At 46.5% G+C, this 13873-nt stretch overlaps 1 protein-coding gene across 1 annotated transcript; it reads left to right on the top strand.

Moving 5' to 3' along the window:
- Positions 1-1859: 1859 nt before the first annotated feature.
- On the top strand, positions 1860-5033 carry TLR7 (toll like receptor 7; the record flags this gene model as incomplete). The annotated part of the gene is made up of 1 exon (XM_079765646.1): positions 1860-5033. The coding sequence occupies one exon, from the start codon at positions 1860-1862 to the stop codon at positions 5031-5033; it is 3174 nt and encodes a 1057-aa protein (XP_079621772.1).
- Between the last annotated feature and the right edge of the window lie 8840 nt (positions 5034-13873).

A 13873-nucleotide genomic window follows, 5' to 3' on the forward strand; every position in this document is an offset into this window, starting at 1 on the left:
AGAAGGGGAAAGATGGTTCAAGGTCAGAGAGGTAGGCTGGAGTCAGGATATTCATGATATAAGCCAAGGTAAAGACTTTGATTTTCATTCAACGTGTAGTAGGAAGTCATTGTACTTGATCTGATTCATGTTTGCAAAATAATGCTCTGATGCCATTTGATGAGTGGATTGTAGAGGAGAAGGGGAATCAGAGAGACAGGCCCATCTGGAATCTAGTTGTCTGGAGTGAAGTATTGATAGAAATGCTAAAACTTGAGAGCAAGTCCTAGGTTCAACCACCCTCAAAGGCAGGGCAGCTTCAAGGTGACAGGGTGATTAGTAAAGTTCTTCAGTGCTTCCGTATTCCCTTGTAAGGTCTTTCTCCCCAGGGTCTAAGTGTCTCTTGTGTTAAACCTGAATGCCCAAGAAACGTCATTAAGGGTAGGTCCCCAGATATCCCAATTTTCCTGCCTTCACTCGCCTCAGTATCCATCCTGTTCCATCAGTTAGGGGTCACCTAGGCAATGCCTGACTCTCTACTCCTTTCCAAATTTATGTAATATAAACTCACTGTGAAAATGTTCATCCTAGAATCACCTTGGAGATGATTTGCAAAAAAACATCCAAGAGGAGCCCTGGCCAGGTGACTCAGTTGGTTGGAGTGTCATCCCATCCACCAAAGGGTTGTGGGTTTGATTCCCAGTCAGGGCACATACCTAAGTTGTGTGTTGGATCCCCAGTTGGGGCATGTATAGGAAGCAACCAATCGATGTTTCTCTCACATCAATGTTTCTCTCTCCCCCCCCTCCTTCTCTCTATATATCTCTACCTCTACCTCTAAAAGTCAATAAAAACATACCCTTAGGTGAGGATTAAAAAATCGTCTTTAATCCAAGAGGAAAGTCAGTGTATAAAATGGCAGTGCCAAGATAGCAGGAGTTGGTTGACCTTGGAAAATCAGCTAATATGGCTGAACTGTCTTAATCTGTAAACTGTTTCCCTACTTAAAATATTAAGTGGTTCAAATATTGTGAAAGATTCTTGTAATGTGTACCAGAGCAAACTTAGCAAGCAAACATTAATTGTACTGAAGTCTTTTTAAAGAATTTATTGATTTTAGAGACAGAGGAAGGAAAGGAAGGAAGGAGAGAGAGAGAGAGAGAGAGAGAGAGAGAGAGAGAGAGAGAGAGAAGGAAACATTGATTTGTTGTTCCACTTATTTTTTACGCATTCATTGGTTGATTCTTGTATGTGCCCTGACCTGGAATTGAGCCCACAGCCTTGATGTATTGGGATGACGCTCTAACCAGCTGAGCTACTTAGCCAGGCCACACTAAAGTCTTAATGTGTTTTTCTTCCCAGATGTATTTGCATTTTAACATTCCTTCACCCCCAAATTTCACACTTTGGCAGCTAATTGATTTATCTTCCATGGTAGCACTTAGATAACGGTGAACAGGAAAATGCTGCTTCTAGCACCTTAAAAGCTAGGTAACTGAAAAGCTAAGATGCTGAAAGCTAAATATGTATTATGAACCTCAGTGATGGACAAATACAGTCATGGGTGGGGGTGCTGTTTAGACAGTTGAGAAAATACCTGAGTTGCTTATTTTATTATTTTTTGAAAGAATAGTTTATTGATTTTCAGAGAAAGAGGAAGGGAGAGGGAGAGGAACATTGGTTGCCTCCTCCACGCCCCCGACTGGAGATGGAGCCTGCAACCCAGGAATGTGCCCTGACTGGGAATCGAACCTATAACCCTTTGGTGTATGGGGCGACACCCAACCAACTGAGCGACACTGGCCAGGGCTGAGTTGTTTATTTTAAAAAGAGAGACAGCAAAGGGGAATTTTCAGTTCTGATTCTCGTTCTATTTTCGAATGGTGATTTGTTCTTTCTTCACCTTCCAGGTGTTTCCAACGCAGACTTGGAAGAGACAATTTCTTATCCTTTTTAACATGATCCTAATTTCCAAACTTGGAGCCAGGTGGTTTCCGAAAACTTTGCCCTGCGATGTCAGTGTGGATAATCCAAACGCCCAAGTGATTGTGGACTGCACGGACAAGCATTTGACGGGGATTCCTGAAGGCATTCCCACCAACACCACCAACCTCACCCTCACCATCAACCACATACCGGACATCTCCCCCGCCTCCTTCCAACGGCTGGACCAGCTGATAGAGATCGACTTTAGATGCAACTGTGTACCTATTCGACTGGGGCCAAAAGACAACATTTGCACCAAGAAACTGCAGGTTAAACCCGGAAGCTTTAGTGGACTCGCTTATCTAAGATCCCTTTACCTGGATGGAAACCAGCTTCTAGAAATACCACTGGGTCTTCCCTCCAGCTTACAGCTGCTGAGCCTTGAAGCCAACAACATCTTTTCCATCAACAAGAGTAATCTAACGGAACTGGCCAACCTAGAGGAACTCTACCTGGGCCAAAACTGTTATTATCGCAATCCTTGTAATGTTTCCTTTTTCATCGAAAGAGATGCTTTCCGAAAACTGCTCAATTTAAAACTGCTCTCCCTAAAAGATAACAATGTTACAGCCGTCCCCGCTGTTTTGCCATCTGCTTTAACAAAACTCTATCTTCACAACAACATCATTACACAAATCCAAGAAGATGATTTTAAGAACCTCAATCAACTGCAATTTCTTGACCTAAGTGGAAACTGCCCTCGCTGTTACAATGTCCCATTTCCTTGTACACCCTGTGCAGATAATTCTCCCCTCCAGATCCATCCAAATGCTTTTGACGCGTTGACAGAATTACAAGTTTTACGTCTACACAGTAACTCTCTTCAGAATGTGCCCCAAAGATGGTTTAAAAACCTTAACAAACTGAAGGAACTAGATCTTTCCCAAAACTACTTGGCCAGAGAAATTGGGGATGCCAAATTTTTGCATTTTCTTCCCAACCTTGTCCAGTTGGATCTGTCTTTCAATTATGAACTTCAGGTCTATCATGAGTATATGAAACTGTCAGATGCCTTTTCTTCCCTGAAAAACCTGCAAGTTTTGCGGATCAGGGGCTACGTCTTTAAGGAGCTGAAATTCGTTGACCTCTCCCCATTACATAGCCTTACCAAGCTTGAAGTTCTTGATCTGGGCACCAATTTTATCAAAATTGCTAACCTCAGCATATTCGAACAATTTCAAACATTGAAAAGGATAGACCTTTCAGTGAATAAAATATCACCGTCAGGAGATGCAAGTGAAGTTGGCTTCTGCTCAAACACCAGAACTTCTGTAGGACCTCATGGGCCCCGGCTCTTTGAAGAATTACATTATTTCAAATATGATGAAGACGCAAGGAGTTGCAGATACAAAAACAAAGAACCTCCTTTCTTGAGTTTTAATGAAGAGTGTTTCAAGTATGGGCAGGCCTTGGACCTAAGTAAAAATAGCATATTTTTCATCAGGTCCTCTGACTTTCAGCATCTTTCTTTCCTCAAATGCCTAAACTTGTCCGGAAATAGCATTAGCCAAAGTCTTAATGGGAGTGAATTTCAGCCTTTAGTGCAGTTGCAATATTTGGACTTTTCTAACAACCGGCTTGACTTACTCTACTCAACAGCATTTGATGGGCTACACAACCTGGAAGTTCTAGATATAAGTAGTAACAGCCATTATTTTCAATCAGAAGGAATTACTCACATGCTAAACTTTACCAAGAACCTCAAGTTTCTCAAGAAACTGATGATGAATGACAATGACATCTCTACCTCCACCAGCAGGACCATGGAGAGCGAATCTCTGAGAACTCTGGAATTCAGAGGAAATCATTTGGATATTTTATGGAGAGATGGTGATGACAGATACCTAAGTTTCTTCAAGAATCTGGTAAACTTGGAGGAATTGGATATCTCTGCAAATTCCCTGAGTTTCTTGCCTCCTGGAGTTTTTGATGGTATGCCTCCACGGCTAAAGACTCTCATTTTGGTCAAAAATGGGCTCAAGTCTTTCAACTGGGGGAGACTCCAGTATCTGAAGAATCTAGAAACTTTGGACCTCAGCTACAACCTGCTGAAGACTGTCCCTCGGAGATTATCCAACTGTTCCAGCAGCATCCAGAAACTAATTCTTCACAATAATCTAATCAGGTATCTGACAAAGTATTTTCTACAAGGTGCTTTCCAGTTGCGATATCTGGACCTCAGCTCCAATAAAATACAGATCATCCAAAAGACTAGCTTTCCAGAAAACGTCCTCAATAAACTGGAGATGTTGCTTTTGCATCATAATCGGTTCTTGTGCACCTGTGATGCGGTGTGGTTTGTCTGGTGGGTTAACCATACAGAGGTGACTATTCCTCACCTGGCCACAGATGTGACTTGTGTGGGGCCAGGAACACACAAGGGCCAAAGTGTGGTCTCTCTGGATCTGTATACCTGTGAGTTAGATCTGACCAACCTGATTCTGTTCTCGCTCTCCATATCGGCCGCTCTCTTTCTCATGGTGGTTATGACAGCGAGCCACCTCTATTTCTGGGATGTGTGGTATAGTTACCATTTCTGCAAGGCCAAAATAAAGGGGTATCAGCGTCTGATATCCCCAGACTCTTGCTATGATGCTTTCATTGTATATGACACTAAAGACCCAGCAGTGACAGAGTGGGTTTTGGATGAGCTGGTAGCCAAATTGGAAGACCCGAGAGAGAAACATTTTAATTTATGTCTCGAGGAAAGGGACTGGTTACCAGGGCAGCCAGTTCTGGAAAACCTGTCCCAGAGCATACAGCTTAGCAAAAAGACGGTGTTCGTGATGACAGACAAGTATGCAAAGACTGAGAATTTTAAGATAGCATTCTACTTGTCCCATCAGAGGCTCATAGAGGAAAAAATGGATGTGATTATCTTGATATTCCTTGAAAAGCCCCTTCAGAAGTCCAAGTTCCTCCAGCTCCGGAAGAGGCTCTGTGGGAGTTCTGTCCTTGAGTGGCCAACAAACCCACAGGCTCACCCGTACTTCTGGCAGTGTCTGAAGAATGCCCTGGCCACAGACAATCATGTGACCTATAGCCGGGTGTTCAAGGAGACAGTCTAGCTCTTCTCTGCAACTGCCTAACTTACGAAGGAGAAGCTTGGCTGCCCAGACTTTCTCAAAGATGTCTCACCAAGAGTGGCTTTAAATTCTCCAACACTTGGGATTGCCAACATCCGAAAGGCGCCACCAATATATGACAAAGGAATTGGAAAATGGGATTTATGTAATGCAATGAGTCGTCTTTCTCATCTCTCTGTGCCTCCGCTCCCATTTGATTCTCTCCCTTCTGCTCCTGGATGAAATCCTATTGTGAGAAGGGTGGCAAGTAGAGGAGATGGGGCTCTGATTCTCCTGTAATTGTGGTTATGAAGTACACACGCAATCATGAAATTAAGAACTACACTTCCACCCGTAGGAAGTACTGGCATGTATATAAATAGGGTAAAAAACAAAAAAAAACCCACAAAAAACAACACAAAAAAACCTGCATCTATCTACATGACATCAGAATGTACCAGAGTTAAATAGTGAAGTAAAAACCTTAACGCCTCAACTAATTACTTCAGTGTCATCTAGCGCCCCCTTCTGTGCAGACGGAGTATTGGCTGCCTGTCAAAATACCACTAGCTCTTTTCCCGTGGGTTCCATGAGGGAATGGTGAGAAGCAGCTTTCCCATTGATGGGCACGGTCTGTTTACACATGGAAGCAAAGTGATCTGTTTTCATACCGGGTGATGCTCTTTACCTTTGATAATCATTTACCTGCTTAGATATTGTATGGACTCTTTGTTTGCCCCACCCCCCTCCAATTCATAGGTTGCAATCCTAACCCTCAATGGGATGGTGTTAGGAGGGGGGGGGGTCTTTGGGAGGTGATAAGGCCCTGAAAGTGGAGTCTTCGTGATCCGATTAGTGCCTTGATAAGAAGAAGCCAGAGAACTCGCTTGCTGCCTTTCCACCATGTGCGGATGCAAAGACAAGTCAACAGCCTGCACCCGGAAAAGGGTCCTCCTGGAACCAGACCATCCGGGCACTCTGACCTTGGACTTCCACCCTCCAGAACTGTGAGAAATAAATGTTTGTTGTTTAAGCCACCCACCCAGTTTACGGTACTTTATTATAGTAGCCCGAGCTGCCGTAGACAAATATTTTTTAAAATATATTTTTATTGATTTCCGAGAGAGGAAGGGGGAGGGAGAGAAATATCAATGATGAGAGAGAATCATGGATCGGCTGCCTCCTGCAAGGCCCCTACTGGGGATCGAGCCTGCAACCCCGGCACGTGTCCTGACCAGGAATCGAACCCTGACCTCCTGGTTCATGGGTTGACACGCAACCACTGAGCCACACCGACCCAGCCATAGACAAATATTTTTATCTGTATTGCAAAGTATTGTGTCTAAAATCGCCCCATCCAATGATCTTTCAAACTGCTTTGTTAACTATTACGGTATATTTATAAGTATCTGCAACCTTGATCCATCAACGTTTGATGACTTTGATGGTAAACTCTAAAAGAGGAGCTAAGAGCATGTATTTATTTGTAGTTATCAGGCAGGGTGACAATGGTATGGCTTCCTTTAAATTAGGGAGGAAGGGGGAGGGAAAACCGAGGTTTAAAGACCTTATCACTGAGAGAGCTTCAACCTTGAACTTCAGCTTTACAGCTCAAATAACAACAGAAAGGACCAAGACATTCTGAAGACACACATAGTTTCAACTGGGTTGAAATTCGCCTGAGTTATTTAGTTTTGTATTTTGTCATAGACAGAAATGCTAAAAGTTTTAAGTATGGTTGTAAATACATAATATATGAATTATTCCCAAAGGACATGCGATCAATTACTAAGGCTCACAAATTCCCAAATTAATCTTTAGAATGGAGGCATGGTTACATCACCAGGGCCGGCTGTACTTATAGATGCCTTCCCTCTTCAGTGAAAACAAAGATAATAACATAGAACATTGGCTTTTGGCCATCCTAAATTTTCTTCCTTTCAAATACCTAAAGTTGAAGCTATTTTGCCAATTTATAAACCATAAATCACTTGAAGGCAACTCAGACATCTTCTGCAAGGCATCAAGAGGAAGGAAAACAGCCCTATCTTGTTTGGCTCAGTGGCTAGAGTGTCGACCTGCGGACTCAAGGGACCCAGGTTTGATTCCGGTCAAGGGCACATGCCCAGGTTGTGGGCTCGATCCCCAGTGGGGAGCGAGCAGGAGGCAGCTGATCCATGATACTCTCTCATCATTGATGTTTCTCTCTCTCCCTCTCCCTTCTTCCCTGAAATTAATAAAAACATATTTAAAAAAAGAGGAAGGGAAACAGAAAATAATGCAACAGAGAAACCACAGCGCATTTTGGCACGGGGTTCAAGTACAGTGGTTTGTTGTAGGAAACAACCCAAAGTGCATGAACAGATGGTTTTAGTTTTAATTCCTTTGTAATCTTTTTTAAAAAACAATAAGTCTTTTTTTAATGTATTTTTATTTTTATTTCAGAGAGGAAGGGAAAGGGAGAGAGAGAGAGAAACGTCAATGATGAGAGAGAATCATGGATCGGCTGCCTCCTGCATCCCCCCCCCCCCCCACTGGGGATCAAGCCCGCAACCTGGGCACGTGCCCTTGACTGGAATCAAACCCAGGACTCTTCAGCCTGCAAGCCCACGTTCTAACCACTGAGCAAAACCGCCTAGGGCCCTTGGTAATCTTGACAAGTCACTCCTTGAACCTTCTGAGGGCCTTCTGTGGAGTTCTGAACAACTGGAGCCATTCATAGATGGTTCCGATTCAAAGCCACCAGGTCAGGCTACAGGACAGAGTGACCGCCTGGTCACCTGCTAAGCTCGGAATGTCCTGCTCGTCCTCTGACTCGCTTCTGGTTGGCTCTGCTCTGGAACGGACTCCCGATTCTCCATAAATCCCACTCCACCATCCAGGCTGGACCCCCAGCCCCTCTCAGCCCTGGACCTGGCCAGGGTGTGGCTTCCTCCTCAGATAGAGGCTGTACCTCAGCAAGACTCGGGCGTTGTTAGGGTCCAAGACAAGAGAGGCATTGGGCAGGGCCAATGCTATGGCTGATAAAGAGGCAAAGCACAGGTCTGCCACAGTAGGGGAGTAGGAGGAGTCTGATCACAGCCCTGGTCCTGAGTCAGGTTCTCTAGCTCTGTCTGTCTGAACACTCTTCAGTGGTTCTCAACCTTCCTAATGCCGCGACCCTTTAATACAGTTCCTCATGTTGTGGTGACCCCCAACCGTAAAATTATTTTCGTTGCTACTTCATAACTGTCATTTGGCTACTGTTATGAATTGTCATGTAAATATCTGTGTTTTCTGATGGTCTTAGGCGACCCTGCTAGCGGTTCTCAACCTGTGGGTCATGACCACAGGTTGAGAACCGCTGCTGTAGAGCCTAAGACCATCGGAGCCTAAGACCTCCCCCATATCCATAAGACAGGCTTTTTCTCTACTTCCTTCTCATCCTAACCAAGGAGAGCCAGGCTGCATATCCTGCAAGGTCTTCATGACCCAATTTTTTAAATGGATTTTTTAGAGAGAGAGGAAGGGACAGGAATAGAGAGAGAGAAACATCCATCAGCTGCCTCCTGCACACACGCTACTGGGGATCGAGCCTGCAACCCAGCCCTGACTGGGAATCAAACCATGACCTCCTGGTTCATGGACCGAAGCTCAACCACTGAGTAACACCAGCTGGGCCACGACTCCATTTTTAAACTGGGCTGGGACTAAGGTTCTATTTGTCCTCCACCTCTTCTGCACGTGCTGAAGTGAGCAGAGAACACTGGCCACCGGGCACATTTCCTAGCCAGGCCGTGGGAGTGCCTCCCTCCTTGGAGCTTTGGGGTGCCAGGCCTCAGGAGTAGTCAGTCATGGGACACGCCACCAGTTGCATCTGCTGGAAGACTGAGCCCTGGATCCTAAGGAATTATCTGTATCTTCTGAATACAAACAGCAGCCTGGGAGGGAAATGAGCAAAGAACAGGATGGACGGGAACTCGGAAGGACACGTGGTTTGGAGAACACCAGGGCCGGAACTTAATCCATTTCACTGAGTCAATGTGATGAAGGAGAACATGAGACCAACAGCCAACCAACCAACATAGTGAAGGGAACGGCTTCAGAGAGAGAAAAAGCATGGGTGGCCCCTGTGTCCCCCGGCCTTTGCCCATGATGGGAGGCCAACCAAGATGGAAAAGACAGAAAAGCTAAAACAGTGTGAAACCGCCCTCTCGTCATGTTATTGTCACCAGCATGGGTGGTCCCTGTGTCCCCAGGCCTTTTTCCACACAGTCCCATGATGGGACAGCCCTGGTCCTGAGTCAGGTTGGACTGTGTGGAAAAAGGCCTGGGGACACAGGGACCACCCATGCTGGTGACAATAACATGACGAGAGGGCGGTTTCACACTGTTTTAGCTTTTCTGTCTTTTCCATCTTGGTTGGCCTCCCCCTCCCTGTCAGTTCCCTTTTAGGCTTTAGACCCCCGGGCGGGGTAGGGGGTGGGGGGCGGGTGGCGGTCTCACTGAGGTGCCAGGGGAAGAGAAAGCTGTGGTTGGGGGTGGAGCCTTGTGTTGGAAGCAGTGGTTTGCGTGCGCTTTGGTTGAGCACTGATCTCTTTCCCACACTCACAGTAACGTTCCAGCTGCTTCAGTGAGCGCGCCTTCGGCTCCCTGCAACCTTCCCCAGGGCCTCTAGCCTGACTCTCCACCGCATGCGCATGCGCGTTCGTATTCTCTCTCCTTATCTCAACTTTCAAGCATGTGAGTTAAGGCCTGCTGCACTGCCTTTAAGATTACCCTAATTTTCCTGACCATGTGGCTCAGGGACTGAATGTTGACCTATGAACCAGGAGGTCAGGGTTCAATTCCAAGTCAGGGCACATGCCTGGGTTGCAGGCTTGATCCCCAGTCTGAGACATGCAGGAGGCAGCCGATCCATGATTCTCTCTCATCATTGATGTTTCTATCTCTCTCCCCCTCTCCCTTCCTCTATGAAATCAATAAAAATATATATATTTTAAAAACTTAAAAGATTACCCTAATTTCATGTTGTAATTAATTTCTTTTAAAAATATTTTTATTGACTTTTTAAAGAGAGGAAAGGAGAGAGAGAGAGAGAGAGAGAGAGAGAGAGAGACAGAGAGACAGAGAGAGACAGAGAGACAGAGAGAGAGAGGAGAAACATTGTTTAGCTGTCTCCTGCACCTCTCTACTGGGGATCAAGCCCGAAACCAAGGTACATGCCCTTGACTGGAATCGGACCTGGGACCCTTCAGTCTGAGGGCAGATGTTCGATCCACTGAGCCAAACCAGTAAGGGTATAATTCATTTCTAACATGTTTGTCATGACATTTCGGTGGTGGCATTTCTTTATATATATGCCCCTTCTTCCTCTTGGTGCTTTATATTATTGTTTGGAAGAGCTCCGACTTAAACTGACTGAGGGAGTTTGTCACGGTGTCTCACAAGGAGCACCCTTCAGAAATGGCTGGAAGGACCCAGAGGGGAAACAGAAGTCCCGGTGGCCTTGTGGTAGTTTTCAGATATCCCTAGAGTCCGCCAGTGGACAGGGCGAGGTGGGCAGTTGCTTCCATACACAGAAAGTGGTTCTCAGTGTTACTGTGGCCAGTGGCAACCCCTGAGCCTAAGGCCAGACAGCCAACTAGGATGCCACACTTGTATGAGACACGTGACTGCCTCACTCAAGGGCCGAGGAGATGCAGTGGCTCATGGAGTCCATGGGCTTCCCAAATAGTAAATTGTGTGAGTTGATATCGTGAGCAATGGAAGTTTATAGTAACACTAGAGGCCCAGTTCATGAAAATTCATGCACTGGAGGGGTGGGGGTCCCTCAGTCCAGCCTGCCCCCTCTCACAGTCCGGGAGCCCTCAGGGGCGGGAGGTGACCCTCCCATCACACCTCTGCTGCTGCCACTGCCAGCAGTGCAAGCCTCGGCCGGCCCTGGTTACCTGTACCTTGGGCCCGCCCTGGGCAGCTGGGCAGCTGACATCCGAGGCTTGCCTGCACCTTGGGCCGGCCCTGGGTGGCTGGGGGGCTGAGGGGACTGGGGGACTCCAGAGGCAGGTGCGCAGAGTGGCCGGACCCACCTGGGGACGGGCCCAGCCATGCCGCGCACCTGCTGTCCCAGCAGGGCTGAGGGGACTGGGCACTGCCATCTTGTGGCTGTGGGTGCCACCATCTTTGAGGGTGTGGCAATTAACATGTCCCCTCCTTATTGGCTGTGGGCACCGCCATCTTTGTGAGGGCATGATGGTGAATTAGCATATTCCCTCTTCATAAGATAGGATCTCCATGAACTCATATCTGAGGCCAATTGTCCAGGGGGACCACCCTGGTGAGAAGAGTGCATGGATTCTTCTGGAAGTGAGAACTCTTCTGCTGTCCTGTGGAGGCCGACCACGCAGGGCCTTGTGACCAGGTGACGGCCCTTAAATAAATGGTTCACAGTGCCCACCTCTCTCTCCCAGGTCTGCATTTCCCATGATTTTTTTGCCTTTTGATTGAAGCATCATATTAGAAATAGCCAGTTCGTTTATAACCTGCCAGGGAGTGAACGCATTACTCTTGTCCATTAACGCATCACAATGGGTCAATCTGTGAGAAGATCACCTCTCCAGAGCAGGCCGCCTAAGTGGACAGAACACAGGCAGCATGTTCTGACTGGAGAGGATGGATTTTAAAAGAAGCACATATTTGGCTCCTACTCATGGGAGTGGGCCCCCAAAGGGAATAAGAGGGCAAGGAGGGAGTGAGGAGGGAAGGAGGGTGTGAGATGAAGTCACTAGTACCTGGACAATGTTATTGGGCGGGGCGTGGTGGAGCAAGGAGAGGAAAGGAAGTCATGTTTATTAAACAGCAAAAGCAAATTAAATGCTTCATTTAGTCCATTAAATCTTCACATCGCCTCTAGGAGGCTGGTATTAGAAGCTCCATCTCAAAGATGATGGGCCAACTCAAAGATGAAGGTGGGATGAGAGGGGTTAAGTCAAGTGCTCAAGGTCACAGAGGGACTGAATGGCCCTACCCAAGATGACCCTGTTCTGTCCAACCAATCCAATTACTTCTCCAGTTTTCCTGGGGACCAGAAAAACCTAGGGAGCTTTGAAACCATGTAGATTCCAGGTCCACACCCCAGAGATGCTGGTCTCTGGGGCCCAGGGATCTGCATTCTTGGAAACAGCCCAAGTGCTTTTGCAGCAGATGGTCTGCGGACCCCATTGGGAAGTACCACGTCATCCTTTGGGGTACCAGGGACTGTTATACAGGGATCACCAGCAAGGAAAGCCCGCCCCCTTCCCCACAGTGGCGCTCCATTTCTTTCTCCTTCTGAGTGTAACCCTCGGTGCCCTTAACCCCACGCTAGGGAGTGGAGCTGCACTTCAACTCAAATTGCTTCCCACTTGGCACTTGCTTTGGAGGGATCTAATGAACTATATAGAATTGGCAGTTCTGTTCAGGGTTGCAATGTGAAGACAGCTTGGACAAGTACCCTGGGCAGATTTAGGTAGAGATTTAGGGGCACATGGCCAACTGATTCACGGTCCCATAGGTCCTGCTTACAGTTATGGTTTGGGATGTCTTTAGTGTAATCTTCCTAGTGTCTGAATTAGACGCTGACTGTTGTTCTATGTATGTGGTGGATAGTGCCACCTAGTGGAGCCTTATGGGTATTGATGTTCAGCTACCTTGGCTGGGTCTCCAAAGAGGGGTGTGGGAAGAAAATATAATAGACTAGAGGCCTGGTGCATGAATTTGTGCACCAGTGTGGTCTCTTGGCCTGGCCTGAGCCTCTTGCAACCTGGGACCCTTCAGGGGATGTCAGACTGCCAGTTTTGGCCTGATCCCCACAGGCCAGGTCGAGTATGCATAGATCTTTAGTTACTCTCTTCCCATTCCCCTCCTCCCTCCCCCCTTCCCTCTGAGATTCATCAGTCTGTTCTATGTTTCCATGCCTGTGTGTTAAGCGTCTGCCCCCTGGTGGTCATTGCATGTCATAGCTACCAGCCGGTTAGCTGGTCATTTAGGCTTTTATATATATAGATATAGTCATCTTTTAAAAGGTGTGTTTGTGGCTATTTTACCATAAGCCCAGTGTGTTAATACAGATATGTGTAAGGGTATGTGTCAAATGTTGTTTGTTGATGAGAGGGCAATATAAAAAAAGGTTGAAGACCATACACTATCAAATCTTTGTTTGGACTGTTATTTCCATTGCTTTTGCTTCATATCTCAAGAGGAGCTGGCCGTGTATTGCCCTTTGCACATTCGGGTGTAAATGAAAAACCTAAGTTAACCGAGTGAGCAGCCCTTTCCCCCATGACATAATGACACATTTCCTTTTCCATAGAACATGGCCCCCAATGTTAAACTGTGGTTTAAGTAGCAATGGACTCTCAGTCTCTCCCTCTGTGAGTGTGTGTCTTCTCTCTCTCTCTCTCTCTCTCTCTCTCTCTCTCTCTCTCTCTCTCTCGTCTTTATCTCTATCATCTTTGTCTCTGCCTTATTTCTCAGTAATCTAACCACTAACCATTCTCTCCAGCCACCCCCTCTCACTCCAGTCTACAAATGGTATCTTTAAAGCCCACTGTAACTTGGTAGCTTGAGGGTTAGCAGTCTTTTTATTTTTTGTTAATCCTCACCTGAGGATATTTTTCCATTGATTTTCAGAGAGAGTAGAAGAGAGAGGGAAAGACAAAGAGAAACATCAATATGAGAGAAACACATCGATTGGTTGCCTCTTGCATGAGCCCTGACCAGGGCCTGGGCCAGGGAGAAGCCTGCAACCAAGGTACGTGCCCTTGACCGGAATCAAACCTGGGACCCTTTGGTCTGCAGGCTGACGCTCTATCCACTGAGCCAAA

Source organism: Cnephaeus nilssonii, assembly GCF_951640355.1.
Source record: "Cnephaeus nilssonii genome assembly, chromosome: X".
In the NCBI taxonomy this organism is placed as follows: Eukaryota; Metazoa; Chordata; class Mammalia; order Chiroptera; family Vespertilionidae; genus Cnephaeus; species Cnephaeus nilssonii.